This window comes from Daldinia childiae (assembly GCF_008694065.1).
Source record: "Daldinia childiae strain JS-1345 chromosome Unknown Scaffold1, whole genome shotgun sequence".
Taxonomy (NCBI): domain Eukaryota; kingdom Fungi; phylum Ascomycota; class Sordariomycetes; order Xylariales; family Hypoxylaceae; genus Daldinia; species Daldinia childiae.
The window spans coordinates 407,558-434,403 of NW_022984642.1; the positions used below are offsets into that span (position 1 = coordinate 407,558).

Consider the following 26,846-nt stretch of genomic DNA (forward strand, 5'->3'; position numbering starts at 1 on the left):
AATAATAAAACCAAGGCAATAAACGCAGGTTAGCAATATCTTACTAAACGGCATCGCATCTATTCCAATATGATTAAAGGGGTAGGGACCAGAAGACGCAAATCGGCAAACTCTGCAATGTAGAGTGTCGAAAGGGGGCTTGTTGGCCCAGGCATTAAGGTACTTTAGGTAGGTAGGTACCTATTAAGCCACTGCATGCTACTGCCCCAGAGGCTATTCGCAACTTTGGCACCCCATCTGACACCTGGCACCTGAAGATATGCAGCAACACCTGCAAGGCCCCTCACCAAGGGCAACGAGGTATATCCGGCAAAGTACCGACCCAGGCAACAAGACATATATATCTAAATAAACTGCAAACGTTCAGCCGACCCCGTAAAAAGGAAGTATCCCTGGGTGACTGGAGGCTAGAGAAAACTGCACCGTGGTGTCATATGCTGGACCGGTATGCCCGTGACTTGACAGTACGACATTTACAAAGTAGTTTTTCGTAGGTTCTATGTTCAACACACAGGCCGAGCTTTTTTTGCAATTCTTTTTTCACTTTTTGTACTTTATTTTCGGCCTTATTTTCTTTTCCTGCCTCCCTTTTCCCATGCCGTGCATTTTTATTATGTTATTTTCGTTCTATTTTACGAATATTATATATTAAATTACTTTCCTTACAGCAGATGCATTTTACCTTGAATATTAACATCGATTTTAACTGTCATGAATACCTAGGTAATTTATCAGGTTTACGACATGCAAATACGTATTTCTAGCGGCAGGCTGATATATTACCTTTACCTATATTTTATGCTATATCCTCCATCCGTGAGATTATGAGAATTAGCTTCCATTCATCCTCTATAGATACCTTTCATAAGGAGGGATAGGAAATACTCATAGCAACAAGCAACTCGGCAATTACCCTCCGATATACTCCAGGGGCACCACGAAGGGCTTCTTATACGCTGCACTCTCAGGTATGTAGAGGACCTCATGACTAGGTCAGATACTGGATATATGGTATCTATCGAAAGAATTTCGAGGCCGTGGAGCCGGCGTTGAACACTACGTTGACAACATCGCGATGCTTCGTTGCAAGGGGCGAAAAATAGAAAGGGGGAGTTTCCCCACAACTAGTTCAGGCAACCAGTTCAGGACATATTACGAATGTATCTAGGTAAAAGCCTCACTTGCGACGGCTAATAGCAGTTATCCAATAGATAATACAAAAAATTAGCAAAGCAATAATTATCTTAGGCATCTAATCTCTAGCTTCTTGACCCAAATAAAAAATAGAACGAGGCTCTCCCAGAAAGCAACGGCAACCCCCCTCCCCCCCTTCAAACAGAATCCAGTAACCATATTTCTACCTAGAGTATAGACTGAGTCACAGGAGTCTACAACAAAACACCTAATAGGCATACATATTGATACGACCTAGCCCCAGCGAGAATCGAGATCGTCTAGAAGGATAAGGCTGGGGGTATTAACAAGTCCCAAGGAACCAATCATGGGCTCCCATATATATTAGTCGTTCGGGAAATAGCTCTAAATCTAGAGCTTAGAAAATGCTTGAAATTAAAAGATCTGATTACGTCTCACAAGGCACAGCAGCGTACTCCTATCCAATAAAGATACACGGCCAGGCAGTAGCGTAGCATTGGCGTAGATTCAATCACCCCACTGATAGGCAGCTAAATTATATTCTTCCTATATAGGTATATATATAAGTAACTATATGCCTACCTACTAATCGATAGCTTACGGTATATCAAACTACCCCTGAACCTCAATCTCAAAATGCCTATCACACTTCGAACCGCCCCCCATCCCCCCCGAGCTTGGAGGAGGACTGACGCGGCAGAAACCCCCAAAGAACTTCTGAAAGGCTCTTGCCCAACTGACTACAGCCGCTGCAAGCTACTCGTGCAGTCCTCCATCCAAATCCCCGACGACGCACAAGTATTCCCGTCTTCCAACGGCTTCGTCCGAGCCGTCTACCAAGCCTACAGCAACCACCACCACCTGAAGATCCGGCCGGAGGATGTCTGGTTTTCCATCGTCGCCCAGCTGAGCATGCACATCAACGCGCACGCCGAGGAGCTGCGGCCGTTCTTCGTCGCGCACGAGGGCCAGAAGAAGCTGCAAGTCGTCGAAAGGGGAACCATCACCACCGTGGACTTTGGCGAGCTGGCCATCCGGATGACGGACGAGATCAAAAAGAACGTCGTCGACCCGGACTTGACGGCGTGGATCATGCCCGACTTTACTACGACGACCGACACCGACAGGGTGACGGCCGCGGTCCTAATGATGGGCGCCCTGCAGAAATACTTCAAGTACTTCCTTCTTCTAACTTGCGGGATACCCTCCGTGACTCTCCTCGGCGAGAGAGAAGACTGGGTTAAAATCCGGCGGCGCCTGGAGTACCTACCCCGGATGGGAAAGGAGCCCGCGCTGTTCGCAAAGCTCTTGACCGCGGTGCTCGACTACTTCATCCGCTCGTTTGACGAGCCGACTAGTCCCGCGGTGCAGTCGTTCTGGTCCAGGATAGCAGACCGACAAGGCGGCTCGGGCGTTGAGTATTTCTCGGGATGGATCACCGCGTTTACGTTCTGGAAGGTCAACGGGGAGTGCATGTACACGTCGCCGCTGGTTCCTTTTGAGTCGTATACGCCAGACACGCACGGGTGTAATCTCGACGGCACCGTGTTTCATATCATCGATATGGCTGATATACCGGACGCGTTTGCCTCGGTCCCGGTTACGGTAAATGATAATGGAGTTATACATGAAACAAGATTGGTGGCTGGTTCTATCGGGATGGCCGTCTCTAGCAGCGGGGAACTAGTCGAATTAGAATCCTCGTATTTCATGAATGGGAGGACTGAACTTAGCGACAAGACGGGCCCAGACACACTCCAGCCGGTTTCCGGTTGGTGGATGTACGAGCTCGTAGAAGAAGGAATTGAATAACTTATGTAGGTAGGTAGGTTACCTATATAAAAAGGACGACGGTCAAGGCTGAAGAAACGGTTTACTATTTATTACCCCGGTTTTATTTATAAAGCTTTCATGAAATACAATGTCGTTGTTGTAAGAAGAGTTTTAAACTCGTTGACTATGTTTATGAAAAGACTATACTTTACACATAGATATTTACATAAGAAATGGCGGCTGACTGCCGCGATGCTTGATGTGGTAAATGTAAAAGGCGTGAATTCCGGGCCATCCACAATCATAACCATTCCATACAAATAACCCAAGTGACACACGCACTTGTCTGTTTAGTTCTAGAAACCTACAAACCGGGCATGTTCTCTCTATGGCTTTATATATAAGGTAAGACGTGGCATGATGGAATTTACCGTTTAACTGGTGTGAGGGTTACGTTCAGGGGAATCCTATATTCCAGGAAACATTAGTAATGGTTTTATTTATGGCTGAGATCAATGGCTCTCATTGAAATTCTGAATTCGGACAAATGTAAATCGGTACGTGTACTAACCTATCCCAAAGGAAGAACGTATTCTGCCGCTCAATCCACCGCTGGCTGTCTTCCGAAAGCTTCATGTCGAATTCGAAGATGATACGGGCCAGGATTAGACGCATTTCAGTGTATGCGAGACTTTGTGAAAAAAAAAAAGATGTTAGTCAATATACGTAATCGACACGGGAGTCAGGGGCTGCCATACTTGCGTCCGATGCAGTTCCTCGGCCCCATACTGAAGGCCTGTAATGAGTCCAGCCTGTTTCCTGCTTTTGCAGCTGCTTCTGGAGTATCCAAGAACCGCTCAGGCCGGAACTCCCAAGGGTCTTTCCAGTTGTCCTTGCTGTGATTCATCGACCACTGCTGGACCTCGACGAATGTCTGTGCGAGTGTAAGTTTGTCTTCGACACCTAATTCATGAGCGATTCTGCATTTCAGGACAACTACTTACGCCTTCGGGAACATAACGACCGGCAACATGTTCGCCGCCAGGGGGGACTGTCCTAACTAGACCAGAAGTTACTGGGGGGTAAAGTCGTAGTGCTTCATTTAGAACGGCGAGCATGTAGTACAGCTTGTTGACCGAATTGATTGTGATTTCATCAGCGCTTTTGAAGGACGAGCGGACTTCCTGCTGAAGCTTCTCGAGGATATCTGGGTGAGAGAGTAAGAGAGCGGTAGCGCCGGATAGGGTAGTTGCTGTCGTCTCAGATCCGGCTATCACAAGGATGAATGCGTTTGAAGACAACATTTCGAATGAGAGATTCTAAGTGAGAAGATAGAGTCAGCACTTATAACATTAAAATTATAAACTCACAATGAGAAGAAGGATGACCATACCCATTCTTCACGTTTCTTAAGGACACCCTCGAAGAGGTCATCGCGCTCCCCTTTCATAGCGAGTCGTGTAGTTAGCATGTCTCTGGTGTATTGGCGCGCCTTTTTAGAAGATACCCCAAACTTGAATATTATCTGCACAAGTTCACCCAGGCCAACATATGTCAAAGCGATCATCATAGCGCCGAAGTGTACACTTTTGAAAATGGTCTCGATCCAGGGGTGGTAGTCGACGTTCTCAAGACAGTGGAATGACTGCCCAAAAACAAGATCACCGACTACGTCGAAGGTAGTCCAATTATACCAAGCCTCAATGTTCAGTTTCTTCTTCCCGTTATCACATTCCTCGTGTAGCCTCTGGATATGTGTTAGTTATCTTCAATTAAAGAGGCAGTTAAAATATAAGAGACTGTCAACGAAAGTATATAATGCAGCCCTTTCGCTTTCTACCTTAGGAGTAGAGTACCTAGTCTCGAGGACACAATAGCTCCTGAGATAATATAGAGAGCTTCCAGTGTTTTATAGGTTACTTACCCTGATTAAAAGATCGATATACTTCCCAATTGCTGGTTCCTGCTCGCGCATCGCACTATCAGAGAAACCGTGAGAAAGGGCACGGCGAAACTTGGAGTGATCATCGCGATTCAGAGTCAAGATTGTATCGGGCCTGTTGCGAATCGTCTTAGAGAAAGTATGCGCCTTCGACATCTCATTCATGCTGCTTTCGCCGCCGATCCGATGACCATAGATGTCTTTCCATGCTTTCGGATCCGTATAAGAAAGGTGATTCGGCCCGATACGAACGACAGGTCCATATTCATCGTGAAGTTTCTGAACGAAGAAGGCCTGAGAACCGCTGGCAAACTTGAGAGCCCATGGTAATCGGGATGCTCTGTATAATATCGGCCCGGGATAGTCACGGAGGGGGTGAAAATAAAGATTATAGACGATTATCGTTATTTCGGATATGATTAGCTGTGCCGTATGATCTTATTAGCTATTATTAGATATCTGTATAGTCATACCGATTCGGAACGTACCACGACGGCTGCGAGTATGGCATATTTCGCAGCGTTGGCTTTCCCAACCTCTAACAACTCTAGTAACCTCGACATTTTTTATATCTTATATAAGATATAATACTATGTCTATCTTAAAAAAAAAGAGGGAAGTTACCATACGATAAATGGCGAATCACATATTTATATAAGATGTTCGGATCCCTAGGCATCCGCAAGGTCTTCCCATGTATTGTACTATACACTTTTCCTGGAGTCATGTCAATGCGGGGCGGTGTCGAAATTTACGTAGTCTACATAGGAAGAAGTATAGGTATAGTAGTATCGGATACTTATTGATACCCGTTGGAGAGTTGACGGGCTGTCTATATTCCCGTACCAAGATAGTGACGGGACAATCTGGGTTGCATGACCCTGTCTTGCATAGAACCAACGGAGACATATGGCTTTAACGCTAGGGTATAATACGGATACGAATATATGCTATACAATTAGCCAGTTAAACCTTTGCTATTTGTATGTCGTTACTATTACCTTGTAGTCTGGTACGATCGCCGTCTTGTCTAAGGTAGGCATTCAACTCGGGAACCGGGTTTCGGGTTTCACACGGAATGGAAAGATTGAACAAATCGGAAATGCAGATGTAAAAGGCCAATGAATAGCACAGCCCAGCCCAGCCGCGTACGGCACAATCAAGCCGCGTCACTTTAACATTACCCTATCTCTACCACTAAATGTGCAGTAATCGTATTCTAATTCGTCTCATTTAATCCTTACCACTGGTCTTCTTTCCAGAACCCCCAACTAAGCTATCAGCCATAGCATCTGCCGTAGCTTGCTTAAGCCTTTCGCTATCTTCCATCTTGATCCCTCCGCCATTCTTTTCCTTCGCATCCTTCTCGTCCTCACTGTCGCCGAGGCTAAAGGGATCATTATCTGTAATCGGGTTGGGTTCAATTGTAGACAAAGGTTGCCATTTGCTCTGCTTGCCAGGAGGGGGAGTTGCGCTGCTGTCTTTGGGCGGAATTCTTGGGGATGCATTATATTGGTCAATGTCTTCGACTCCCTCTTTGAAGGCAACCTTGCGACTCTCAGGCTTAGGAGATGTAGATGGCGGTGGTCTATAGAGGTTTGGATTGCCTGATGGGCGTTCTTGAGATGGCCCTACGCTGGTGTTAGCTACGTTTCTTTTATATACTTAGTATAATCGGGTATCACTCACTACCATCCGGATGAAGCCTCATCCCTGCAAAGTCGTCGCTGAGAACTTGTGGATCAGCATCGTAGCGATCGTAGTCGGCACTTCTTCTCGAGCCTTCTCCGCTACGTCTATTGAAACCTTGGCGTTGATGCTTAGAGGGCTGCGTCTCGTCTTCATTCTCATCATATTCGCCATCGATCTTCTTCTTTAAGTTGGTAAACCAGGAGTTGACCTTTGTTTGGGTCTCAAGGAACCCTTTGCGGAGGTTTTCCTTAATAACAGGCAGGTCATCATCGATAAAGCTGTGGTCTCGGTCATACATCTCGTTGGGCTTTAGACCTGTCGCTTGTCGGCGATATTGGCCACCGGGACCTTGATTTGTCGTCCTCGCTTCGTAGGCACCAACATTTTCGTAGTATTGGGTAAGCTCTCGGGCGTAAAGCTCGTCGGCTTCTATTTGCGACATAGGACTTCTAGCCCCAGTAGGTCGCGGAGGTTGAGGCGGAGGGGCAGCCTCGCGCGGGGGTTCGTTCTGCACAGCATCTGGATCGCTCATAGCTTCATTTATGATTAATAAATCGGACCGGTTCTTCGGCGGCATTATACATACCTAACAGAGCATTAAAAGCAGGATCGATTTGACCACCACTCGCGATCAAAACGGCTTTAATGACCGGTAATTCAATACTCGGAAAGGCCTCTTTGAGAATTAATTCATTCTTCTGTTGCTCGGTAACTGGCCGAGGAGGCTTGGGCGGTGCGGTTTCTTCGCTGGCTGTGGGTGGGTTGGCAGCAGTCGAGGTCGCGTTCGCGGTCGTCTGATGGGCATTATCATCGCCAAGAATGCCCGTGTCTTGAATATCATCGTCGTCCATTTCGAACGGACGTACAGTGGTAGGGGATTCAGGCGCTGGATTAGCCTTGCTCTATAGGTAATTAATAGGTACGATGTTAACGAATGAAGTTCTCGTTGATAATAAAAATGCGGGACATTGCATTAAATTCGGCAACGGGTTCACATGGCAACTTACCGTATCAGTTGGAGCCGACATGTTGATCGGGTGGATATAGGAGAGATAAGTAAAAATAGGAGGTTGATATAAATTAACGAATGATTATTGATAGAGTATAGCAAAATGGAGTTTATCGGTTTGTAGAAGTAAAAGAGGATAAAAAATTGTTTGCCTAATTAGGCACAGCTAAGGTAAAACAGGAGAGTTAAAGACGGAAGTTAGAGAGTTAGAGATATGCTCATGCGCATGTCTGTCTACCTCTCACTATATTATGTATATATGTACCTCTAAAAGTATCTCGGCGGCCTGAGGGGCAAGGTGAGTTGCGACGTGGATGACGTTCCCCGCCACAGGGCTGAGTGACAATGAATTAGGTACACAAGTACCTACAAGATACTGCGCCACAGACCTTACGCAGTTCAACCATCCGTGGATGATAAACTCATGTACCATAAAAATAAAAGATACATCCTAACTCTAGTCACATGCATGTATTCGATATTATTATACTATTGGCTCTTTAGCTTGAAGCATCTTAAAACAGACTTCTAAAGGCTTGAAACTCATATCTATTTGCTTCAACGCAGAAGAAAGAATGTTTTGATATCTAATAAACTCAAAAAATAGAAGCATTCTGAGACTGGTTTAATTATCGAACTACATGTACGTATGTAGATCCTAAACTACCTAGACAAAGTCTGAGATGCACGTTCAACAAATGTTTTCGAGTACACAAGCTTTACACTTAGAAACGTGGTAAAGCGACAAACCAGTATTCCTTTAAAAAGGAAAACTTTATTCGACATGGCAGACTTTGACCTCAACTCAACATTCATCCCTGCTCTTCATAAACCTTCGGCCTTACTACCCATCGCCAAGCATCACGATAGCTTACTCTACCTCATCGAGAAAAACCCGGTAACAATCGTTGTTGGGCACACAGGTTCCGGTAAAACCACACAAATACCGCAGTTCCTCGAGCACGCGGGATGGTGCTCTGACGGTAAGATAGTTGGTGTTACTCAGGTATGATTCCTTGCTTCTTCTTATAATATAGTTATGTCTAACTTAAACAGCCCAGAAGAGTAGCTGCTACAACAGTTGCAATCAGAGTAGCCGAGGAGTATGGCTGTGAGTTGGGAAAGGAGGTGGGCTACTCGATTAGATTCGAAGATGTGACATCTGCTGCAACTCGAATTAAATTCTTAACAGATGGGTTACTTATTCGAGAAGCTCTGGTCGACCCGCTGTTGTCGCGTTACTCCGTCATCATGGTTGATGAAGCCCATGAGAGGTCTATAAGCACGGATATTCTTCTTGGTCTTCTTAAGAAGATACGGAAGCGAAGACCAGAACTACGCATTATTATTAGTAGCGCTACTCTTCAAGCGGAAGATTTTCTCAACTTCTTCTCCCAGCAGTCTGATAACCAAGGACCTTCCGACGGCGAAAAGAGTGAGATAGGTTCAATAATTAGTCTTGAAGGTAGGATGTATCCTGTAGATGTTCTCTATTTAGAGTCACCGGCGGAAGACTACGTTGAAAAGGCGATATCTACGATTTTCGACATTCATACTAAAGAACCAGATGGCGATATTCTTGTCTTTATGACCGGTCGCGAAGAGATCGATACTGTTGTCCAAGCCATTGCGGAACGAGCAGCCCAACTTCCGCCAGCCGCTCAATCAATATCTGCTCTTCCATTATATGCGGGGTTATCAACAGAGCAACAAATGCTAGTATTTGATAGTCCGCCTGAGAACACAAGAAAGGTCATAATCTCGACTAATATCGCGGAAGCATCCGTCACAATCGACGGTATTCTCTATGTCATTGATTCGGGTTTCGTCAAGCTAAGAGCCTTCGATCCTAAGACTGGCATTGAGTCTTTAACAGCAACACCTGTTTCAAAGGCGGCGGCGCAACAGCGTGCGGGAAGGGCTGGACGCACGAAGCCAGGAAAATGTTTTCGGCTTTACACCGAAAAGGCTTTTCAGGCCTTACCTGATGCGAACATCCCGGAAATACAAAGGTCTAACCTTGCACCATTTATCTTGCAACTGAAGGCGCTTGGTATTGATAACGTCGTACGCTTCGACTATCTAACCCCACCACCAGCGGAACTTATGGCCAAAGCAACAGAACTGCTCTTTACCCTAGGTGCCCTGGATGAGTACGCTAAGCTTACAAAACCGCTGGGTATGCGGATGGCGGAGCTTGCGGTGGAGCCTATGATGGCGAAAACCCTATTAACAGCCTCATCATTTGACTGCCTTAGCGAAATACTTACAATCGCGGCGATGACAACCCTTAGTAATTCTATATGGGTTCAGAGAGAAGGGGAAAAGAAGCTGACAGAGTCTTCGCGACGCAAATTCGCTGCGGAAGAAGGCGATCACTTGACGCTTCTAAATGTCTACCAAGCATTTGTAACCAAGGGCAAGAAAGAGTCGAAGTTTTGTCACGAAAATCATCTCAATTTTAAAGCTATGACCCGCGCCGTAAGCATCAGAGCGCAACTGAAACGCTACCTGGAACGGTTTGGAATAGCAGTAGACGAGAGCCTCAAGACATCAGCAGTAAATAAAGGAGAGCAGATTCGACGATGTCTCACGACGGGATATTTTGCCCACGCAGCTAGAATGCAACCCGATGGAAGCTTCCGCAATATTGAAGGTGGAACGACACTCTATGCGCACCCTAGCTCTTTAATGTTCAATCGCAAAGCTGATTGGGTAATTTTCCACGAGGTTATGGAAACCGGCAGCAAGATATTCATTCGCGATATTAGCAAAATTGAGAAGGAGTGGCTTCTAGAGTATGCGTCAGGATACTACCAAGTTAAGTCATAAGGGTTACTAGAATAGACAATTGACACAATTGACCTGGTATGTTTCGACGACGAGGTCTATTGTGGTCGAGGCCATCGTGCTCCTAAGTTGGAAGGCTAGGTATTGCTAGGCATTGCTAGGTATTCTAATGATACCTATCCACCTCCCTATCCAAGACAGGTAGTTGAGGTATGCTCGTTAAAGAGAAGCAAGCTATGAAACAATATTGCAGTCGAACCCGTTGAGGCTGAGACGTAAATAGCCAATCGCCAGGGATAGTTTCAAAAAGAAACAAGCTTCTCGTTGGATTGGTGCACTTCCAGGTTAGCTGCACCAACTCTGACCAACTAAGCTTCAATCAGGTAATTCCCGGACTTATGGGATTTTCCTTGATTACTATTAATTGACCGACCTACCTCGACAGGTTCGAGCATGTGGTATATGTTACCTTAGGATCGAATCTGGAGCCGTCTAACGAACCACTTGAACCTATTTATAACGGATGCATGCCGTTACCAATAGGATCTATTAAATGGTATGGTTAATTGAGAACCATCTTATGAAGCAATAGATTCTATTCATAGGTACCTAAATCAATTTAATTGTCGATAATGTATTATCTTGTTCAAGTCTCTTACACAACCTTGAAAATTAACAAGCAGGCTGTCTTTTCATTTCGGCCGGATACAAGCTGGTTAAAGCATTTACATGGTAAAAATCTACATGGTAAAAGGGGAAGATAGCGGAGGCAGCGGAGGTCGCCAGGGCTGATTGGAACGATTTAAGAAACGCAACCAAGTTTAACCAAGTTGCCCAAAAAGGGGGGAGCTAATTGGACCAGTTCTTTTTCGGACTAGGGTAGCTTAATCCATGTCCTCCTATCAGCATTTCTGGATAATTATGGGTCATGATTGGATGGTCTTTCTGTTCCTGCATTAGTCTCTTTGCTCTTATCAGGGACTGTACAGTATACACAGTGCTGTACTACAGACACTACAGACCTGTCACAATCAGTGGCAGCTTACTGACTTGGGGGTCTTCCCTCAGTTCCCTCTAGCGAATGTTTGCCCTGTCCGGTGGCTTACCCAGTACCTAGGTAGTTAAGGACAGTGCCCTTTATTCCGTTGGAATTCTTCCCCATCTGAAGCTACACAGTACCTAACGTACCGCAGTCTCCACAACCCCTTCACTCATTTCCGCCATATTAATTTTCATTCGTTGGTTCCCCTAATCCTGGTCAACCAAAAGAGACTCTGCATTTGTATTCGGTCAATCACCTTCTTTTGTCCCTTTCGCTTCTACTCTTTCTCTCCTTCATCCCATTCACCCCAACACCTAATACAGGAGTCCCTCGACAATCGGTCAAACCTGACCTAACTGCCTGCCAGCGGGCGTGCCATTCATTAATAATAGCTAACTTCGAGTCATTCATTTGTGCCCGATCACACAAGTCATTCTTTCCGATCTTGCGTTACCCGGGCAATTAGTGTTGAGACATCGATTTCGTAGAATAATATTCGATTCCAGCATAGTGGGTAGGACCATTGATTTAAACGGCGCTTCTTTCAACTTTCGACGACTATCCTGAATACCGCTTTGGCATGAGCCTAATATCACGCTAGATTTGATCGACATCAGCTTTAATATACCTGTCTAGTTCTATCTAGCTTTAGGTAAACTTTAAGAGAAGGAATTGAGGGTGTGAAGTTGGACACTATGGCGGGGCATCTTAATCACGGCCGTGGTCATGGCCACGGCCACCACCATTTCCATATAAGAGGATTACCTTTGGAGGCAGAGCAGCCTGCCCAACTGGAGACTGGACAAGGGATCGGCAATTCGTTTCTCACTGGGACAAATACAATTGCTCAACTCACCCCGAGGGAAAATAACCTCGATGAAAAGCCAGTGGGTGGCTCGATGACTCTTCCGATCATCCTAGGTGTTTGGTGAGGATTAATATTCTTGGTTCAGCTTCTGATATGACTAACGAATTTCGTAGCATTCCGGTAGGACTAGCAGTTTCAGTTCTGCTTTATTTACACCACCGAACAACTGTAAGACAGAGGAAAGAGGATGAGACGGACAAGTATAAGTCGATGGACTTTGGTCTTGAGGGTAATTTGCCCGGCAAAGCTGGTAAGAGGCGGAGTGCTTTCTTCGGAAAGGAGAAGGACCCGAGTCACAAAATGCAACTTTCTATGGATATGAATCTTTCAAGTCCTTATCTCCTTCCGCCCAATCTACAGAACTCCCGGGAATCACTTGCGAGGAGCCTCAACCAAGCTGAAGATCCGTATCGACCAGTTACCAGCTATGGCGCTAGTGATGCGGGTTCTTTGCGCTCCGTCCAGAAAGGACCTGATAGGCGTTCAGGACCCGGGCAGAGGCTCGGGGTTAACACGGCCGGCGATTTCTCTACCCGTCAAAAGGGGCTGCCTTCATCTCCATCTCCTCTTCAGCCAGTACCTCCCGCTGCGAAGCGATCATCGCGTCGTGAGTCGGCAGAGAAACAACCTGCCCTCCCGGTTAAGAATGAATTCCGCTTCGTCGATGACGCTCCAACTGTCGCCAAGGTCCCTGAGATTCAGGAGCCGGCAGCAGCGGCTTCGCGTGTTTCTAATGGCTCCGTTAACGCTGTCGGATCTGCGACTACCATGAACTCTGTTGCTATGCCAAAGCCCGGCGTCCAAGGCCTAGGTATTATGGATGCTCGCGCCTCTCAGAACTCGATGGATAGCTCACCAAGGGATACCAACTCGTTTCCAGCAGGATCGCGACCGCCAAGGAACGAATCGCTCGTTGCTGCACCTAATGTCGCTGATGACTACGAGGATTACACAGCTCATTTCCAGATCGACGATGCCGATGATGTTGTAACGGGTAGCAACGATCGACACATGCAGCCACGTATAAACGAGCCTGAGCACCCACTTTCCGCTGGCTTGGGCGTACCCGGTAAGGATAACCGTAGGCTATCTGTTGGATTCCGTCCCCTTCCGCCTGATGACTTCCTTGAGTCGGAAGATCCTGAATTCAGAGCCAACAGGATTCGTTCATTCTACAAAGAGTACTTCGAGGAGACCAAGACAGATTCCGGAAAACCACCACCCATTCCCCAGCAAGCACAGAAAGCCACCTACTATGATGATTACGATGCCAACTATCTCGGTGATACCGCATTTTTCGACCCCGACAGCAATGCATTCGTTATGCCTTACGCGCAACCTGTTACTCGCCGTGCTATGACTCCCCCTCCGAGCAACCGACGACCAATGCCTGGACCAGGAGGACCGGGAGGACCCCGTGGTCCACCTGGCCCGCGTGGCCCCCCTGGTCACGGTCCTCACGGAAGTATGAACATGCCTGGTGGACCTCGTGGAAGACCCAGGGCTGGTTCCACACAATCAGCTGGTAGATGGGCACAAATGAGCCCGCGTCCAGGCTCATCAGCCTCCAACCGCTTCGCAGGTAATGGGATGGGTGGCAAACCGCGAAAGCCGATGCCCCCTCCTGCTGCGCTTAACACCTTGCCTACTCCTTCCAAGTTGAGAGATGACTCTTTTGCTATCATGGGTTCTATCGAATTTGCTCCTCCCCCTTCTTTCAAGGACATCGCAGCTGGTCGGTCGCAGAGTCCTGTTGGTGAACGTAAGCCTTACGTCCTGAATACGCCAATTCACTCGCCGCTAGTGAGCGCTTTCGACGACACACCAGCGTTACCCAGCCCGTAAGTTAATTCTTAATAATGCTTTTGCGAGTTAAATACTAACATAAATCTTTAGGCACTTGTTGCGTAAATCAGGAACATTCACTGCTCTAGATTTCGCTCCTCCGCGTCGGTTTAAGGATGCTGACACTATGAGTGATGCGGGTAGTGTTGTTAGCAACCGTAGCGGTATTTCGTCTGCTAATCTAAGCGCCATCCGCGGCGGTGCAGGTAGAGTCAGTCGTCTACCAGGAGACACCGTTTTCACACAACAGGCGATGAACAATACTCTGAAGCCGTCGTGGAACATGAGGGACTAGAGCGACTAATGAAATATATAAGGCTTGATATATACAGTCAGGACTTAGAAGGCGGCAAAAGCCAGCTGTCTTGTATATCTGATCAAATATGTACTGTTAATGCCGTTTTTCTTCCAGTCGGGGGAGTAATTTGGAAAGCAATCATGATCGGCGAAGCATTTTACCTTGCATGGCGGAAACATATAGAAGGATCGGTGCAGTTTATACCGACAGATACCTAGGGATTTTTGCTTATTGATTTTATTTAACAATTATTATAACCAAAGTGGTGTGGCTAGTTCTCTTTTTTTTTTTTTTTTATTGTAGGCGTTGCAAAATAGTTCCTGTTAAACCAATCTTTTTACTAGTATACCTATACCGTGTTATAATATGGATTTTACTTCTATCATTTTGCTAGGTAGGTTATATCTGGAGAGAAATTGTGTTTGTTTTTCGTTGACAGGTAAAACCCTACCTAACGCCGTATCGTTTTTTTATGTTTTGTTGTTGTTTTCAGCCTCTTGACTTGGCGGTTTAAAAAAAAATCCTGGATGTAGGTAGGTACTTTGTCTTGGCGTCCGAAGATTGTTTGTAACGTTTCCTCCGTGGCGGCTCTGGGTTAGGTACTGTGTACCTCCATATGAGGTAGGTACTGGTGTAAGACTTATTATTATTTGGCGCTTACTCTGACAGTGGCGTACGGAGATCCTGCCCTTGCGGTGTTTCGTATGGGAGCGCGTCGATCTAGGTACGGTGTACAAACAGTAGGTATTTAGATCATTCTAATGTTAGGTAGGTATGTTGCTGACTACTTAACCTAACCTAACCTATTTATAAATAAATAAATCCTTGGGTTAGGTGGATGGGAAATGGCAATGAGATTTTGTTGATCTTTTGCTCTCCGCGTGGGATCGCAGATCGGATTTGTGGAGGGCGTTTTCCTGAGATGGGTAAGCTGGTTAGGCTAAGGTACTTAGGTATACATAGACTGATAGATAGGTACATAGGTTCACATTGATGTCGGGTCGGATCGTCATGGATGGGCTGAGGTGGGCCAATTACGTCTCATCTTGGGACGTATGTATGTATGTATGTATGTATTGAATTTTTTGGCTGCGGTACTTCGTAGACATGACGTTGGAGGGAAACTATAAATCGGGTGTTATATGTCCAAGGGACATCTTACTTCAAAGCAGGAATTGCTTCTGCTGCTATGGCTGGAACGGGATTGTAAGTCCGTCCGATGGGTCACTGTTGACGTTGATGTGTTCAATTACTTAGCACTGTTTTTCCAAGGTTGGAAAGGGAGACTAAAATTTTGTTCTGTTTGGAGGTATTATCGCATGGTATGGGGGCTACAGAGCTTACAGAGGTAGAGATGTAGGCTAGAGATGAGATTGTCCTATAGAAGAACGTATGTCATGTGTAATAGTGGTATGTGTAGTATGTGAGGCTGTTTATCAAAGACGATGGTTTCTTCGTCGATACGATGTTAAATCGCGTAGCTCATATGGAAACGAATATTTCTCGTATGCCACAGTTAGGGCATAGGGCTAGTCAAATCTATGACAGCCTCAAATGTTGATGAGCCCAGCATTAGTAGGTAATTCATAAAGCTGTGGATTATGTTTTCTTTCAAAATCGACTGATTATATACTTACCTAGCACGTAATGATCTGAACCTTAGTAGAGTATTCCTTAGCTAAAAAGGGAGCTGAAGAAACCTTAAAGTCAATTATAGAGTTGATACATATAGCAGACAGATTAGGCTATGAGGCTAATACCGCTATCAACCCTTTTAGACATTAGTTTAAATAGAGTTACTAACGTTTAACTGTCTCGGAATTTGCATGCGAACTGTCAATACCTAATGTGGACGTGCCCTATTCTGAACAGGTTTTGAGTCGTGCTAGTTTATACCGCGGCTTTGTTAGTCAGGGGCAAAGGAACGCCAGCGAGGCAGATGAAATTGTACAGATTTACCCAAGCTATGGTTCTCCGAAATAAGCTAATAGATACTCGGCTTTTGAGAATCTTTCTTTGACTTCTTATTAGTAGTTATAGAAGCGAAATGCGGCTTGGATATGCGGGTTGGGATAATAATAAGATGATGACCGAAAGAGGGCTTCATCACTTCGGACTTATTATTACTTGAGTACCTAAGTTAAGGTAGTTAAGCCACAAGCCGCCAGGGGCAAAGCCAGAAAAGAAATGCGCTAAGTCGTTTAAGGTATCAGATCTACTAATCTATCATTAGTGTACCTCGTACTACACAACTAAATCAACTAACATCTTAAACGAAGTCGCTAAAAATCATCATAGCGGCCGGAGATATTCCTGCGAAAGCTGCGAGGTTAAACTCAATTGGAGTACCTTCCCGGATTGAACGTATCCGTCTTGCATTAACATTTCCAACTTTTTTTATTATTATGTGCTGCCCGGGCCCTGGCTGCCAATCTTCACCTATGGGGAATCCACCCCCTTGTCGACTTTCTTTCACCTTTCCCATTCATCAATTATTTTTTTGTCTTCATCTATTGTGGTTCTCTCCTCTGACGACATTGTAAAAGTCTATGACTTAATATACTAATTGACCTTCGTTTTTACTAAAAATCCAGCGTCGTTTCTACATACCGAAACTTATTGCAAAACTAGAACTCCTGGACCCATTCTGGTTTGCTGCATTCCTGTCCTATCATTTCTAATCTCCTTGCATAAGCTGAGAGAGACACGAAGAATAAGAGGCACAAGCGGGAAAAGGGAAAAGGGAAAAAATAAAATAAAATAAAAAAGAGCTCAGCCACGCCTTACCTAGGAGTCCCCCTGCACAGTGTACTTCCATATGCATTAGCCTATTCGTTCGTTCCAATCGTTCCAATCGTTCTCAATTGCTCTAGTTAAGACAGCCCAGCCCAGCCCATCCGCCGGCCGTACCACTGTACAATACTGTATTCCCCCATAGGTATTGTTGTCTTATTCTCGTCTTCGTTCTCCCTTCTGGAGTTCTCCTCGTTCGCGTCTCAAGACGACCCAACTCGAAACAGCAACCAAGCGCAACTGTCGATTCCACTAAAAAAAAAAAAGAGTTGCGGCTCTCTCATCCAGTCTTTATTCGACTGTGAGTTGATTAAGTCGGCTAGCAAGTTTTTGTAAAAGGTACGTTTCTCATTCCGTTTTGTTATTCATTGAGAATTTGTGCTGTGGCGATTTGCGACACATTCCACGATAACTTCATTGGACCATTAAGTACCAGAGCCCCAGAGCCCCATCCATCCGAATAGTGTTCCACTTTGTTTAGACCCTCTTGCGATCAGCTCTCTATACGATATTTTCAATTCATCTTAACCGCCTTCAATGTTCATCATCACTCTTTCCTTGAGCCATTCCTTTATGCTAATATGTCGCTCCCTAGGCATCTCTCCGGATTGCTAGCTAGGAGGCAGTTTACCATGTCTTCTAACAGTACAAACGCCGACACGTCCACACCGGACGCAGTGTCGAGCCCATCTGATAGTCCGTCTGATAGCCCGTCTGTGAGCCCGACTGAGACTACGTCTACCAGTCCTCCAGCTGAGACTTCCAGTAGTACACCACCACCTCCCGAAACCACTTCTACCAGTACATCCGATCCGCCAACGCCAACTTCAGACCCGACAACATCAACTTCTACTTCAGCACCACCACCGCCACCTACTTCCACGTCTGAGACTACAAGTACTTCTAACCCCCCACCGCCTACTACTACGTCGACGTCAACATCAACCCCCCCAACCCCCACGTCACCGACATCGACATCGACATCGACTAGCTCTACTTCAGAGACACCCACTCCGACTCCAACAAGCGTGATAATCACTACAACGCAAGTGAGCACCGGGGAAGATGGAAGTACACAATTTATCACCGTTACCTCGACTCAGGTTACTGCGCAGCCTGCGCAACCGACAAGTCAGACATCTACGGCAGGCCCATCGGATGCAATTATATCCCCAGGTGCTTCTAACTCGCACCAGATGGCCGAGCAGGCCAAGATTGCTGTTGCTGTTGTAGTTCCAATTGCTGCTGTGGCTTTGCTAGTTGCTGCGGGTATCTTCTTCTGGAGGAGACGAAAGCAACGAAAGGATGCTGCAGAGGAGAGGCGAAAAGAAGTAGAAGACTACAGCTACAACCCAAATAACGATCCGACTTTGCCAGAAGTAGGAGCCGCTGGTGCCGCAGGAGCCTACGAGATGAAGGAAGATGGATCAGGCTATCGTGGATGGGGCTCTACTACCCTAGCGGGTTCAACTGGGAGAAAAGCCTCCACCACAATGTCTGGTGGTGCAGCAGGTGTGGCATATTCAGATGCAACATCCCCAACCAGGGGTAATTTTTCTGACACGAGATCAGGAGACGGTTTAATGGGCGATCGTTCTAACTCGCCAACTGAGGGTGAGATCCTCGGCGCTATGGGCCCAGCTGCCGATGGCAATACCGGCAATGGTGATGTTCGCCGTGGACCCTCCAATGCCTCATCGTCTTATAGTGCAGCCGGCAGATCAGATGGCTCTGGGGAGAATGGTGCCTCTTACGGAGGACCAGCTTACCTGGATCAATACGGCGGGAACAACCCGTATGCTGACGGTGCATACGGACAACCTGTTATACGGGACAACCCAGCTCGACGCAATACCCGCATTGAGAACCCGTCGCACTATCCTCAACAAAGCACCGGCATTTCTCAAAACTTTTAAATTCTCTGTACTGGTTTTCTGTTACTGTTCAGATGATACCCGAACCTGGACACAATATATCTTCTTTCGGGCGACGGTATTATGTCGTGTTTTACATTTTGTCTTGGATTCTAAAAGGAGTTCAGCGGTCTTTGCATCACAGCTTACTATCCTTTGTGCATAATATTTCAACTAGCGAATCTGCTCTAGATGTCTTTTTTTTTTTCTTCTGGGGATCTTAATTCCAAGATCACAACATACAAAGAAAGGGAATATGGCGACTGCTATATATATTCGACTGAAGCGACTTCTACGATACAGTCCTGAGTCCTGCTTGATCCTCAGGTCGCTTCCTATGTTCCATTGTACCGCAAACTAATACCACCATCGTTATCTGCCTACTTGAAGCGACGTGCAACTCTATCGTTTACCTTTCGACACCATTGTTACGCACTGAATAGGGTAACTTGGTAGCCTAACTTACGAGGAGTTGAGGAGCAGGGAGGAAGGGTTGACGGGCATGTGTATGGACAAGGCGGAGTGATGGATCTAAACAGCGGCGCGGGATTACGAGTTAACTGATATGGGGTTTGGATGAAACCGCTCTCCGGTTTAATCCAGACCGTCTCGTGTGGGAAAGTGAATAGGGGCATTTTTGGGTTCCTAATCCATAATAATAAGACTATAGCGAGAGCATTGTCAATACTATTGAGAACATGGACTTGACAACCTTTGTTTACTTTGTGACTAACTAGTATGGATTTGATGTTTGTTTATATGTAACTATGTAGATTTTTGAAACCTGTTTTAGACTTCTTGTCTTACATTTTGAAGAATACATAGTTTACTGTATTAATATGTGTTTGGTATGAATTGTGTAGTTAAGATATTATTTCTTATACTTATAGCATAGTAGCATAGTTAGGTGAACCATCTCATGCTGAGTTAAATTGGATGCTACTACGGGATTATCCGATGATTTCACTTAGGATAAGTAACTGATCACCGCTTAACATAAAGTCGATTCAAGCTTTCATTTATTTTAAGCTGTACATGTAAGCTTATACAATTCACTTTAGGTTAACCTTAATGTTATCCGATTCTGGATCTTTTCCTCGGTGGCTGCCGTCGGCTTGAGAAGGTTGCGCTGATAGCCGTCAAATGTTTTATGTAAGTTGCATGTACGTACCTACCTAACGGACGATGGAAATAACGTTGTAACCAACCACACGTGGCAGCACCTGGCAGATGCTTTTTTATCCCCAGCAAATTAATTCATGTCTGCTTAACCTAGGTGCCCTGCTTACCTTATATGTATTAATTACATAAGTAACTGCCAAGCTGCCACTTTCTCTGAGTCGCGCAACATCGAATAAGATACGTTGTCACATATTTAAGTTAATCCTTTTTTCTTGCCATACTTTTTTTTCCTCCCAATAACTGTTTCGCAACAGCATGGCATCAAGGTACGTACGAACATTTATTGGAATAAACTGCTGTTTCTGGTTTGGGTCTTTTGCTTCGCGGTAATCCTGGGGTGCGGGTTTCTTGGGACACTAGGAGATTTGTTGTAGATCGCGCCCGCGGTGAGGCGAGAAAGGGGAGGGATGGAAGGGTGTTTGCATATTTGTGTTTATTTACGTGTATGCTTGCATACGGCACAAGCGCTACTACCAACACTATGGGATGGCTGGATGGATGGATATATGTTCATTTGTCTAGGTTAAGCTGAAGCTAATGGAACTCATCGTCGCAGATTTGGCCACTCGACGCTCCACCAGCGAGATTCCCGCAGCGCCCTGTTCGAGGGTTATAGCGGCAGCGGACGGAACAGCGCCGACCCTGCGAGGCGACCGAGCCCGGCGCCGGGCGGCTACGGGTATGGGTATCCCGGGGGAAGCAACGGCGCGGCGACCGGCGGGAGTAGCACGCATCATTTAGGCGTGGATAGTCGGGGAAACTACAGGCCTGCGACACCGAATTCGAGGTACGAATACCTACTCACTTGCTCAGATCTATACCTCGTCTACCTACCTAACCTATATGTCTACGACGCCGAAGGAACAAACCAGCTGACGGGTGGATGAATCGTACAGGGGCCAGTACAGCGACGCGGTGCTCAACGAGCTCGAGAGCCAGAACGACCAGCAGGTCGAGGGCATCTTAGGGAAGGTCAAGATCCTGAAAGATGTGAGTTTCGTCCTGCTGTTGATGCTGCGCGTAAGTTGTGGGGGGGGAGAGGTTTTGCTTGCTTGTTTTGGATATTCTAGTATAACTATCATATACACAAACAAAAGAAGCAACCTAACCAGTGTGGCTGCGCAAGAGAGAGAGAGAGAAGGGGGATGCAAACCGTTTTTTTGAACCAGATTATGCTAACGCGACCCTACCCCGGTCCCAAGATGACATCGGCTATCGGCGACGAGATCAGGGAGTCCTCGGCGCTCGCGGAGAAGATGAACGATACGTTTGATTCGACGCGGCTGCGGCTGCGCGGCACTATGAACCGCATGCTTGTTATGGCGGAGCGCACCGGCGTCGGCTGGAAGGTGTGGCTGGCCTTCTTTGCTGCCGTCATTTTTATTTTCCTCTACGTCTGGCTGTTCTGATTTCTATCCTCGTTTACGGTTCGCGGTTTGTGGTTTGTGGATCTCCGATCTTCACTTTGCCTACGGAGACTAGACGAGACGGAACGAAACGAGGCGAGGCGAGGCGAGATGGTATAATTCCGACCAAGACGACTTAGAAAAAAAATGGAAGAGACACCAAGAGAAGAAAGAAAGAAAGCAAGCAAGCAAAGCATTATGAAAACGGCGTTTTAGGATGGATGTTTGGTATGGGAGCGATATGACGATACGCAAAAGGGTTATTGTTATTATTTTTTGGCTTCTCTGAATAGGACATACTACACTATACGTATGGTACGGTACGAGTTCACGAGCACATATGGGAAGACGCGGGCCGGCCGAGTCATTTTACGAGCCCTTGTAATCAAATGTATCATAATTCATGTCTTCATCGTCTTTTTATTTTATTTTTACTTTTTTTGCATTAGAAAATACTAAAGACTGGGTGGCTGGCTGGCTGGCTACGGATTCTCCATAGGGGGCGATGCGGAAGAACGAATAATAATAAAAGGGGATGGGGTATCTTAAGGTAATGCAGATGCAGCGCAAAGTGATGTGATGAATACAAGCAAGGTCCAATGACTTCCCTATTATCTTTAACCTCGGGCTCGACGCGCGGGGCCGCTGGCTCGCCGTTGAAGTTGCGGGCTACTTCCGATGCTGTCGCCGTCGTGCGATAGGATGTCGCTAATAGCGAGGCTATGCCGCGTCGCGTCGCTTCGTGCTAGACTATGCCTGAACCTATGCTGTTGTGACGTCTGCTGGGATACTTGCTGGGATGCCTGCGCGGCGAAGCTCAACTCGGGCTGGTCATCTTCTTCGTCGCTGCTCATATCCGCCTCAGAGTCGGTGTGCTCATAACCTCCGTCCTCTGCTTCGGGGATATCATCATCGAGGTCGGCGTCCATGTCCATGTCCACACCGTCTCCATGGCCGATTAGATCGTCTTCCTCGATCATCTGGGCCTGGTCTTCGTCGTCTACTTCGTCGTCGACACCGTAGTAATTGCTATCCCGGCCGCGAACCCCCGATTCGCGAAACGCGTCGTCAGCTTGCCTCATCCTTTGTGCCATGAGCTGCTGCTGCGCATGGGCTGCCCTTTGCTCCGGATCATCATCCTCGTCGTCATCATCATCGTCATCTTCAGAGTCCTCGTCGTCATCGCTATCATCTTCGTCTTCAGAGTCCTCATCCTCGTCGTCGGATCCAATGCCAAAGTCAGCATCCGCCTCAGGAATGTCTTCGTCTAAATCCCTAGCCCCGTCCAGCTGTACGTCGTCCATAACCCCATCGTCGCCCTGCGCGTCGATGGCATTAACGTCCGCGGCCTCGGCCTCGGCGAGTTCTTGCGCAAGCTGCTCGCGACGAAGCGCCTCTTGGTGCTCCTCAGCTTCGCGGCGCTCCTCGCGTAACTGGTGCAGGGTCTTGTGGATACCAGGGGGCTTGAGCCATGCGCTGCCGAAGTTAGCGACGTTTAAGCGGCGGCGCTCGAGGTTCTGCTCGTCAGCGCGTAGGCGTGCGAGAGGCGACCGCTCAATCAGATGGGCCCCGCGGCGGTGGTTATTAACTCCGTGGGGGTTCCCTGCAGAGCTGTCCTGCTGCTGTAACTGCTGCTGTTGCTGTTGTAGCTGCTGGGGGTTCGCATCGTACGTGAAGCTCGAGAGGGGGTTGCGGGAGGAGGTATACCATAGCGAGTGCGACTATTCTGCCATTGTTAGCTTCCCAAGCTAGAAGATTACCCGGGGGTGAGGTGTAGGGCGGACCAACAACGTACGTCGCGTGGTGTTAGGTCCGGGAGGAGAGACAACATGGTAAGTCGAGCTCGGTTAGGATTCGCGACTAAATGAAATCGGCGGTTCTGCGAAGTGCCGAACTAGCGACCATTTCGTGTGATATTGTCCCGGTCGTAGTGAAGAGGGAAATATGCTGTTTTGGGAAGGCAATTCTTCAGGGAAGCGTTGCTGCAAGATTCAAAGTGGGATGTGTGTTGGTGAGGCTCCAATTGAAGAATTATTATTACGGATTGTTATGACTAAGCGGGTCACTTGCATGGTAGGTGTGAATTTATTTCTACTGTCAGGACAATATACAGGAAAGAGCTTTGTTATAGGCAATTGCCACAGTATTCAAGCATAAAGTTTATATTGTGGTCAGAAACTCATATAAAATTTCAACCTTACATCTTTAAGATACATCTTTTAAGACATTAAAAAAATCCACCCTATACCTCCCAATTATTTTCGTTGTTATTTTGAAGCAAGGGAACTTCTCGTGAGCATGTGATCAAAGCTGTCATAAAAGTCAAGTGCTTCTTGCAGCCTGCGATACAACTACATAGTATGTCTATCAATACCTTTCTAGTCTAGCTCAGAAGCAAGTTAGGAATAAGGAAATATTTGTCCCAAGTCGTCAAGCTCCTCTTTTTCATGTCACTTCATCCGAAGTTTACGACAAAGAGCCTTGCTGCAGCAAGTCAAATCTTCCCAAATTACGCTTACTGACAAATAATACTAGGGAAGATATTTTCATCAAGTAATGAGAATACCCTGAAATTACTAGTCAAGCACATCGTACGGTTACGAGCATCGGCGACAGCGGTGAAGCCGCGGTTCATAAACGAGCCGTAGGCCCATATGTACATACTGCGTGTGTTAGTATGTAGACACCTTGACTGCATACCTTTTTTATTATTTAGGCTGGCCCACGGGGCTGTTGTTGAACTACGGGTGTTTTCGGAACGCAAAGTGGGAATCCTTTGCGCTTAGAAGAACAACGAAGACATACATCCCTCTCCCTTAATATTGCGTACAGACACTACATACATATCTGTATGCTACATATGCGGTGCACGTGCTAAGGGCTAAGGGACCTGGTCCCCGCCGCCCGTCAGCCCTCTTTAATTAAGTCCGCCCCGCTCCCTCCGCGACAGCAGGGATTAGGAGGGGAAGACCTTACCCTAGGTACACTTCCTCAAGGCTTGTTCCGATTTCATAAGGCCGATCTCGCTTGATCCTTCCGTTTCCTCAGCCTGCTTAATAAGTCTTGAGATACAGTACGTATGCAACAGCATCGAAGACGGATGTTGTGTAAGTCTATAGACAGATGTGGTCTGGGGATCTGACGAACAATGGTCTCCGAATCGCGTGGTCCGTATATACACACGCTCAGACGCTTAGAAAACGAGATCACGGTTTTGTCATATATTCGCCGAGATCTAGATTAACTACGGGTCTAGGGTCTAAATAGTTAAACGGCTCGCAAGGAATCCTAGCTTGAGATAACACTCATCGCATAAAACATAGGTTCTGATTGGTGGTATTCGACTATTTACTGTTTGTCGATTCTTTTACCTATTAGCTTTACAAGGTCTGTAAAGCGAACCAAAAAAACACGAACTAAATGTGCAATGGTACGGAAGGTCACGCGGCCTAGACACATCTAGCATTAGTCTCTTGTAACCCTAGTCACATATCCGACTTGCTGTATGTAACTCTGCCGTCCGTCCTACTTAAAATTAAATGCAGGTTCGCTTTGCAGAATAACACCGAACAGTAGTTATTAGAGGAAACCCAGGGAGCTGTCTCTAACAAATCTGACAAGCATAGAATAGCTGTTTTATTGGCTACATGATATTGTCACTATCCTAAATCGGGCGTATAGGAGTTACGTAGTATAACACAAGCAACAGAAACCAGTAGTAAAGCCAATTGATAATCAACCTTCAGAAGCTCCATGCTCCATACTCCATACTCTTGAGGTAAGTCTAACTTATATGTTAGTTACTCATACTCAAAGACACATCTTGAACTACTCGTTATTTATGGCATTAACTATATTCCTCATCAGGTATTCGATCGACGGCCTCGTGGGTAAATTAATAAACTGATAGCTGCGTCAGCTCGGCAAGACATACTAATAGTTGTTGAGGGATATAATGGCATTGCCCCTTTGAACGACGAACATACGTACGTGAGACATCCGAGAAATAAAGACATCTCAGTTAATTTCCCCGTAGCTCCTAAATTTGGTTCTCAAAACGTATTTGTCTATTCTGGAAAGATATACCCCACGCTGCCACGCATCACACCCCAAATGGAGGCTCTCATAAACGGATTCGTCCTTCTCAGATCCTACCTAGCCCCAGCATATGGCTGCATAGCGCAGAGGCCGCATACTAGGTACGATATAGACGCACAGGCGTACATGCATATATAACATATATAACATACATACCTCTGTACAGTACGTAGTATAACGCCTAATATTTAGTGTTCCGCAGCAGCGGGTGACGCGACATCGGACCATGGGTCTCTCTTACGATTCTGGAGCGAGGCTAGCTGCGTTGATTGGGTATTCATTTGTATGGACGGACTTTCTCAAGCTACAAACTACTCAAGTTGACGTTTCGGGCAACCTCTGCTTCACATCCGCCAATCCGCCAACACGGAAGTGAGACTTGTCCTGGGCTAGACCCCTGTCATCGGGATATGCATGTCTGTGTGGGGTGCGCAGGGTGCGCAGGGTGTGTTCTGGAATTGGACTCTAGCTTTGTCCATATTGGTTTATTGGCGTTGTGCGTAGTATGGCAGGGAGACGTTTCTGTTACTCAAATCCTTATTTGCGGCTACGTAGCTTTTCGAGGTAGCAGACCTCCGATGAACGGCAAACACTCACCAAATTATTATTCTTTTTATTTAGCGAAGCTTCAATCAGAAGCGACCAAGTTGCCTCGTAAGCGAATAGACTCATGTCTGTCAGACGCGATCCTCGGGGAGCCGACCGCCAATGAACCAGGGCCCTGGGTTATAGACTGTACAAAACTGCGTCATCGTAGCATGCCTCATACACAGATCTTCGCGTGTCAGTAATTGGTTTGGTTTTTAGAAGACCGTAAACGGTACTACATTAATAATTCTTTTGCTCGCGTGGTAACAAGATCAGCGCTGAAATAGACAAACAGATACTTAAGACAAACGCTAGTTAGAATAATAGAGAGAAGAGGGGCAATGAATCAACTTTAGTAACTAATAGGACTCAGGAAGGTAAAAAACTAATACCTCCATCTTAACTTGATGGCATGTTGCATTTCTCATAGTTATGGTAACCTGTGCATTGCC

At 46.4% G+C, this 26,846-nt stretch overlaps 8 protein-coding genes across 8 annotated transcripts; 5 read left to right on the forward strand and 3 right to left on the reverse strand.

Annotated features, from left to right (window-relative positions):
• Window positions 1-1,791: 1,791 nt before the first annotated feature.
• Window positions 1,792-2,967, forward strand: GL218_00096 (uncharacterized protein; the record flags this gene model as incomplete). The annotated part of the gene is made up of 1 exon (XM_033576508.1): window positions 1,792-2,967. The coding sequence occupies one exon, from the start codon at window positions 1,792-1,794 to the stop codon at window positions 2,965-2,967; it is 1,176 nt and encodes a 391-aa protein (XP_033441632.1).
• Window positions 2,968-3,355: 388 nt separating this feature from the next.
• On the reverse strand, window positions 3,356-5,433 carry GL218_00097 (Isotrichodermin C-15 hydroxylase; the record flags this gene model as incomplete). The annotated part of the gene is made up of 7 exons (XM_033576509.1): window positions 3,356-3,395; window positions 3,500-3,619; window positions 3,687-3,862; window positions 3,933-4,247; window positions 4,322-4,675; window positions 4,853-5,293; window positions 5,359-5,433. 7 exons carry the CDS (start codon window positions 5,431-5,433, stop codon window positions 3,356-3,358), a joined length of 1,521 nt encoding a protein of 506 aa, XP_033441631.1.
• A 670-nt stretch (window positions 5,434-6,103) lies between these two features.
• On the reverse strand, window positions 6,104-7,590 carry GL218_00098 (CUE domain-containing protein 5; the record flags this gene model as incomplete). Its single annotated transcript, XM_033576510.1, has 4 exons — window positions 6,104-6,501; window positions 6,560-7,096; window positions 7,149-7,464; window positions 7,570-7,590. The coding sequence occupies 4 exons, from the start codon at window positions 7,588-7,590 to the stop codon at window positions 6,104-6,106; spliced, it is 1,272 nt and encodes a 423-aa protein (XP_033441627.1).
• Window positions 7,591-8,355: 765 nt separating this feature from the next.
• On the forward strand, window positions 8,356-10,403 carry GL218_00099 (putative ATP-dependent RNA helicase DHX35; the record flags this gene model as incomplete). Its single annotated transcript, XM_033576511.1, has 2 exons — window positions 8,356-8,577; window positions 8,628-10,403. 2 exons carry the CDS (start codon window positions 8,356-8,358, stop codon window positions 10,401-10,403), a joined length of 1,998 nt encoding a protein of 665 aa, XP_033441626.1.
• Window positions 10,404-12,098: 1,695 nt separating this feature from the next.
• Window positions 12,099-14,411, forward strand: GL218_00100 (uncharacterized protein; the record flags this gene model as incomplete). The annotated part of the gene is made up of 4 exons (XM_033576512.1): window positions 12,099-12,331; window positions 12,385-13,082; window positions 13,155-14,112; window positions 14,168-14,411. 4 exons carry the CDS (start codon window positions 12,099-12,101, stop codon window positions 14,409-14,411), a joined length of 2,133 nt encoding a protein of 710 aa, XP_033442228.1.
• Window positions 14,412-17,839: 3,428 nt separating this feature from the next.
• Window positions 17,840-19,123, forward strand: GL218_00101 (uncharacterized protein; the record flags this gene model as incomplete). Its single annotated transcript, XM_033576513.1, has 1 exon — window positions 17,840-19,123. One exon carries the CDS (start codon window positions 17,840-17,842, stop codon window positions 19,121-19,123), a length of 1,284 nt encoding a protein of 427 aa, XP_033442227.1.
• A 1,434-nt stretch (window positions 19,124-20,557) lies between these two features.
• On the forward strand, window positions 20,558-21,711 carry GL218_00102 (Protein transport protein bet1; the record flags this gene model as incomplete). The annotated part of the gene is made up of 4 exons (XM_033576514.1): window positions 20,558-20,568; window positions 20,859-21,089; window positions 21,199-21,322; window positions 21,472-21,711. 4 exons carry the CDS (start codon window positions 20,558-20,560, stop codon window positions 21,709-21,711), a joined length of 606 nt encoding a protein of 201 aa, XP_033442230.1.
• Window positions 21,712-22,325: 614 nt separating this feature from the next.
• GL218_00103 (uncharacterized protein) lies at window positions 22,326-23,539 on the reverse strand (the record flags this gene model as incomplete). The annotated part of the gene is made up of 2 exons (XM_033576515.1): window positions 22,326-23,429; window positions 23,504-23,539. 2 exons carry the CDS (start codon window positions 23,537-23,539, stop codon window positions 22,326-22,328), a joined length of 1,140 nt encoding a protein of 379 aa, XP_033442229.1.
• Window positions 23,540-26,846: the final 3,307 nt, after the last annotated feature.